Raw genomic sequence first — 6,382 nt, 5'->3', positions numbered from 1 at the left:
AACCGTTCACAAATTTCAGTGGAAATATTTTGTTTATGTCTTCATACATTGTAGATACTGTATACCTACTTAAGTACGTTTGTGGGATTTCAAATACGGTACAACTGTTTTATTTGAGTCATTATATTTAAGTTGTATGGTTACCTATTTCACACACTGCAGGCTTACACAATTACAACTGACAAAACCTGGGAATTAAAACGTGCCGGTGCCTCTAGATGGTATCGGAGCTAGGGGTGTCACCACTCTCCAAATCCATGATTGGATTTTACTTTTAATTTTAGGGTCACGATTTGTTTTTATTTATTTAACTTACGAGGTACAATTAATGCTTGCAGATGACTTTAACAAGGGGCACCTGAATGCACCATGATGTCCTATCAGAGGCCACATGCGTTACTGTTGGCTATTTGTTTCCATAACTCCCTGATGGGGAAGGCTAAATGTTGCCAAACCGGCAACGGTATGCTAACGTTACACTGTGTCTTTAGCTGTATGTTACCAGCCAGTAAGCTAACGTTTCACTGTGTCTTTAGCTGTATGTTACCAGCCAGTAAGCTAACGTTTCACTGTGTCTTTAGCTGTATGTTACCAGCCAGTAAGCTAACGTTTCACTGTGTCTTTAGCTGTATGTTACCAGCCAGTAAGCTAACGTTTCACTGTGTCTTTAGCTGTATGTTACCAGCGGGCGAGCTTGCTACGCCAGCCGGGAATGACTCTCGCGAGCCGGTCAGTCAGTCAGCTCACAGACCCCTCTGGTCCCACATTTAGACAGACCCCTCTGGCCCCACATTTAGACAGACCCCTGCAGCAAAGCCAGGTCCACAATTGTAAGATATTTTAAGCAATTTTTACCGCTGTTGTTATATATATCTGTCCTCCTCATCCTGGCTCTCCTCCCTCTCGGGCTCCTCTTCTGCTTCTCTGTAACATATACAGACGGCAGTGACTAACTTTACCCAGTCCATCTATAATTTTAATAACTATTTTAACTTTTCTGTTCTGCTTTCAATTAAAATTGAATCCCGAACAATGTTACAAGGATTTTTTTCCCGCCGTTGAGTCGTTATTTATAAAGTTATTGCCCCGTGATACTTAATAGCACTTTAAATGAAAACGTAACAAAACAACAAAGGCGGTGTGAAAGGTGACCGTCCATGTTTTATTATGAATACACACATCAAAGTAAAGCGCCCTCTTTGCTGGGGGTGTTGCGCAATAACAGGAAGAACGCTTCGTCTCAAAACTGTCAACAGCGTTTTGTGTTCTTCTGAACTTGCGAGTTCAGTCTTCCAGGTACAACCTGCAAGTACGGTCTCCCCAAGAACACAAGTCCGTTCTTTGCGTACTTGGTATTGGTGAAACGCCCTGTGTCTTTAACTAAATGCTACCAGCCGGTAAGCTAACATTAAACTGTGTCTTTAACTAAATGCTACCAGCCGGTAAGCTAACATTAAACTGTGTCTTTAACTAAATGCTACCAGCCGGTAAGCTAACATTAAACTGTGTCTTTAACTAAATGCTACCAGCCGGTAAGCTAACATTAAACTGTGTCTTTAACTAAATGCTACCAGCCGGTAAGCTAACATTAAACTGTGTCTTTAACTAAATGCTACCAGCCGGTAAGCTAACATTAAACTGTGTCTTTAACTAAATGCTACCAGCCGGTAAGCTAACATTAAACTGTGTGGTGGTGAGGTGGAGAGATAAATAAAATAGTGGATAAATCGCTATTCCTGCTGTTGATTTGGATAATCAAAATCTCATTTCAATTTATTTTCAATTTAAAATCGACAATTAAAATTCATAAACGAAGCACATTGTTGTTTGTAAATGCAATCGCAGAAGTTTAAACGTCTGCATGTGGTGTTAAATGTTTAAAAGGAACGACAGTTTCTGATTCAAAGAAGAGAAAAGAAGTTAAAATGTCCCTTTAGCTGGAATCATCCTCAATTTGTTTTGTTTTTACAGCTTTATTTCAGATGAATTAATTTTCAGTTCTATCAGGCTGTTCAATAGACAAACAATTATCAATACTTTTCATTACAGCCATCTACAATTCAAACGCACAAAAAAAAAGGTAAAAAATATAAAGATCAAACATAAAAACCACAAAAGCCACATAGTTTTATGTGTCATTAAATATATTCATTTGTGATAAACATAATATATTAGTATTACAAGACATTACACAAACCATTTGCAATGGACACTGCTTAACAACATTTACAAGCCAATGTATAAACATGAGCGGATACTTATTCAGATATAATATTCATGGAGAGCAGAAGTCAGGTTTCTGCAACACGCCTGGAAAACAGGTCGAAGTGTGTCCGTACAGAAGTGCGTTGTAGTTTTAAAATACATACAGTATGATGCACAGAGTACTGAAGTGTCCTCTTGTATTTATGTGTACGTGTGTGTGTGTGTGTTAATATTTTAATTTGCGACGTGGAAACTGATTCTTCGTGAGAGAGCGTGTGATCCTCCGGGAGACATTTCTCTGACTTATTTCTGTGTCTTTTATTATCCCGCTAGTATTTAAAACTCTGGTTAAGTTCACATGGAGATAGAGCTAGTTAATGTTTATCAAAAAAAAATATAAAGTAATACTATACAGCTATATAACACGTAGACAATCGGTCATGCCTTTTATCTCGAGTACCAAGTATCTTGATATTGGAATCCAGTCCTCAGAAAAGTGGCTTTGAGGTGACGGACGTTTGACACAGCGTGCTGAACGCACTGTACAATAAACATCTGTGATATTTCATCACTCCACAGGTTATTTTCCCACAACATTGAATACCGTATACAAATTAAATGTGTACATAATTCACAATCATTGTTAGCTATCAGGCAGCTACAGTAAAAAGAGTGAGCATGCATGGTAGGTCAGTGGTATGAGGAGCGCTTGATAGGTCGATTTTTTCTTTCTTTCTTTCTTATTTTTTTAACGACGACAAGATGCTTGACTTCATCAGTTCTCTCGCTTGTAAATGGTCGGGTCATCTGACTTACATTTGGACCTTTATGAGAGAATACATTCTTGAACAGGGTTGGCTCTGAGTAGGTTTACATGCACACTAATATTCCACTATTATTCCAAATTTATCCAACAATATTCCGAATTTTGATACAGGTCATGTAAACAGCATATTCCGGTTAGATATTCCGACTAATGCCTACCACAGACTAGAAGACTCTGAAAGGACTGAAGTCTTACACCATGTCACATCTAAAGACAATCTGTCTTCAAGACTTCAAACTTATGATAATATCCCACAATCGCATCCAACTCGTTGGATTTTTCGGAATGTCAGGATGGGAAAAAGACTGACTTCAGACAGTTGGGACTGAGTTTAAGGACCAAAATTTTGTCTGCGACAGTGGAATCGCTTGAAAAATTGTTTGGTGTAAGATCAGCATGAGGCCTTTTTCCAAATGAAGCATTTTCTGATTAAGTCATGTGTGATATGCAGGTATTATTCAGGTTTTAGAAGCATTCTTTGGACATGTACACAGCCCATTCAGAATCTACGTCTCAACCATGGTTTTTACTGCAGTTTGTGACAGTTTACAGCATCTCGCATCTTCACGGCTCACAGGCACCTCTGTGCGTTGCTATGGCTGTTTGTACACAAACTAGTCTCACTTTGCCAGACCTTCCTCCACAGCGCTGGGGAGGAGGGTCTGGCTAGTCCACACATAATTCCGGTATGGGGAAAAAAAAGTGCTCTGGTTTATTGGCTTTTCTTTAAACCAATCACAGTCGTCATGTGTGGCGCTAAGCACCGCACGGCGCCGCTGCAAAACAGCCTCCAGAAGGAACTTGTTTTGGTGGAACGTGTACGTTCAAAGGTTGTTTTAGTCGTGCGAGAGAAAACTCTGATTGGACAGATAGTCTAGCTAGCTGTCTGGATTTACCCTGAGTTTAAAATGACAAAACAAAGGAAGCGGAAGGAAACGGACATCTGCAAAAAGGCATCCGGCAGAATTTCCTGCGCCATCGGAGCGATCTCGGAAGCTGAACATCAGCGCTATAGACTGTACACAAAGCAACAAACCAACAGTTTGCAAAGCTGCGGTAGAGATGCATGGACAAAAGAAAAGAAAGAGAAACACAGCTACTTTTAAACATTATTAAAGACTTGGATATCAACAAAAGGTGGTTGAAGAAATAATCTTAAACGACTGCATGTAAACGGGAATATTAGTGGAATAATCACTTTCATTAGCCATGTTTTAGTCGGAATATTGTCTTTTTCGGAATAATGGCAAAAACTGGAATATTATATGCATGTAGTTGACCATCAGTCCATACGGACCAGTCATCAGTGAGCCAAGCAGGGTTTGAACTGTACAGCGTTTTTGCATCATACGGTACAGTATGTTTTTTTTCTCTCTTTTTGAACATATCTCGTATGTTCTAAAACTTGTGACTACTTAAAAATAAGTGCATGGTTGACACGTCTACTCTACATCTAGTCGATGCTACGGCATCATCTACTAAAAACAACGTCTACGTATGCGTGCGCGTGTGGTTACTTTACATCGCAGAGGGCTCGACCACAACATGCTGCCGATACATCGGTAAGCGCCGAGCAGAGACTTGCTTGGGACGTGACAGACGATCTTTACACAGAGCGGGCGGGGGATCATTATGCCGTCTCGTTCCCCCCACACCAGCGGTTTCACTCACATAGGAGAAGAGGAGCTCTCAGGCGAGATGGCACCTATTAGGCTTTCCGCAAAATAATTTCACAATTTTTCACTTTCAGCTGTTGAAAAGGTTTACCCATTAATTTGGCAGCTTACAAGAGCAACTTATCATACATGAGTGGAGTCCCTCAATGCCGAGAAATGTCTCTTCTTTTAACTAGGTATTGCTTTACACAGCACAGTGGAACTAGATCCTCTTAAAATACAAAAGAAGGGTGACACGGTAGACGCATTGCTCTTCAAATCAACTAAATAAGGGACTTTAAAAAAAACAACAAGGGCATCATGGGTAAAACAGTCAAGGTGTGACATATCTGTAACATTAGGTGCAAACTCTGCAATTACACAACAAAACGAAACCTTGAATGACAAACAGAAACAAAAACTGTAGAATGAGCTCCTTCACGAAAGTTCCTAAAAACACTAATCTCCTCGCTCCAACTCAGAGCAGCAGCACGCAGTCATTTCCCCCTCTCCCCTACTTTTTACCTTGTCTTGCTAGCTTTTAATCTTCCAGTCTATTTATTTTTTCATTCATCCTCTCCTCTTCCTTGCATTCATCCCAGCAGAGATGCTGTTTTGCCTCCACCTCTCTCCTTCCCTCTCTCTCTCTCTCTCTCTCTCTCTCCTTATCTCCCTCTCCCTCCTCTCCAGCGAACCTTTTAGCACTTCCCCCTCTTGTCACGCTGTTGGAACTTCCTCAGCCGGCGGCCCCACAGGTCCTTCCAGGGGATGAGCAGGCTTCCCTTGTCCGCCACCACGCCGCTCTGCCCGGGGGAGTCGTCGTCTGTGCCCAGGAGCAGGTACTTCCTCCCGGGCTTGATCTTGGGACACTTGCAGGCCACGTCCTTGGCGCGCACCCACAGCAGCTGGTCGCCGCGGCGGATGCGGTGCTCCCCTTGTTTGTAAACCGAGATGATGTTGACGGTGAACTTCCACCACTCGCCGGCCTTGTCGCCTTTCAGAACGTGCACCTGTACAGCTGATGGAGGACAAGAGAAAAGTGGGTTGAGTCACCTACACGGACAATAAGATCCCTATTTTAATTATCTAAGCGCACGGCGTGTCCAAATCCCCTTTTGCTAGTTTGACGGAAAAAAGGGGGCTGTGGTGTCTTCATTAATTCAAAGGTGTGTTTTGGGCGTAACATGCAATAAACCATAGACAGTTAAAGAAATGGACCAACAGATCCCGTTGCTCCGAACGGAGACCAGTGAACAATATTAGCACTTTTCCGGTGACGCTGAGCGTTACTGCGCAGCCTCCAACTGAGCTTGACAACGTAGATGTGACGTGAGCAACGTGTCTGAAAGCTGTAAGTCTTCTGGTAGCTGTGCAAGAGAAATCTCAATCATTCCCAATCAGCAGAGACGGAGAGATAGGTATATGTTAGAAGATAACATAGACACAGGCTAATTACTGCTAACTAACATGCTAGGTAACATTAACATAGGGACAGGCTAATTACTGCTAACTAACATGCTAGTTAACATTAACATAGGCACAGGCTAATTACTGCTAACTAACATGCTAGTTAACCTTAGTAATTAAACCTAAACAGCTAAGGGAAGTCCAGACTGTCTGCGTGCTTCTCCTGCCAATACGATGATTTGTCAACTATGCGACAGTAAGTCATGTGGTCAGGACACAATCGTCAGTG

At 41.7% G+C, this 6,382-nt stretch overlaps 1 protein-coding gene across 2 annotated transcripts in view; it reads right to left on the bottom strand.

Moving 5' to 3' along the window:
• Positions 1–1,957: 1,957 nt before the first annotated feature.
• The window catches only part of ntn1b (netrin 1b), a 58,682-nt gene continuing 54,257 nt past the window's right edge, over positions 1,958–6,382 (bottom strand). For both annotated transcript variants that reach the window (XM_032536560.1, XM_032536561.1), the window contains exon 7: positions 1,958–5,704. In XM_032536560.1, the coding sequence (XP_032392451.1) occupies positions 5,385–5,704 (320 nt within the window). In that variant the 3' untranslated portion in view covers positions 1,958–5,384. The remainder of the gene's footprint in view (positions 5,705–6,382) is intronic.

This window comes from Etheostoma spectabile, chromosome 15 (genome assembly GCF_008692095.1).
Source record: "Etheostoma spectabile isolate EspeVRDwgs_2016 chromosome 15, UIUC_Espe_1.0, whole genome shotgun sequence".
Lineage (NCBI taxonomy): Eukaryota > Metazoa > Chordata > Actinopteri > Perciformes > Percidae > Etheostoma > Etheostoma spectabile.
This window is presented reverse-complemented; position numbering and strand designations above follow the sequence as displayed.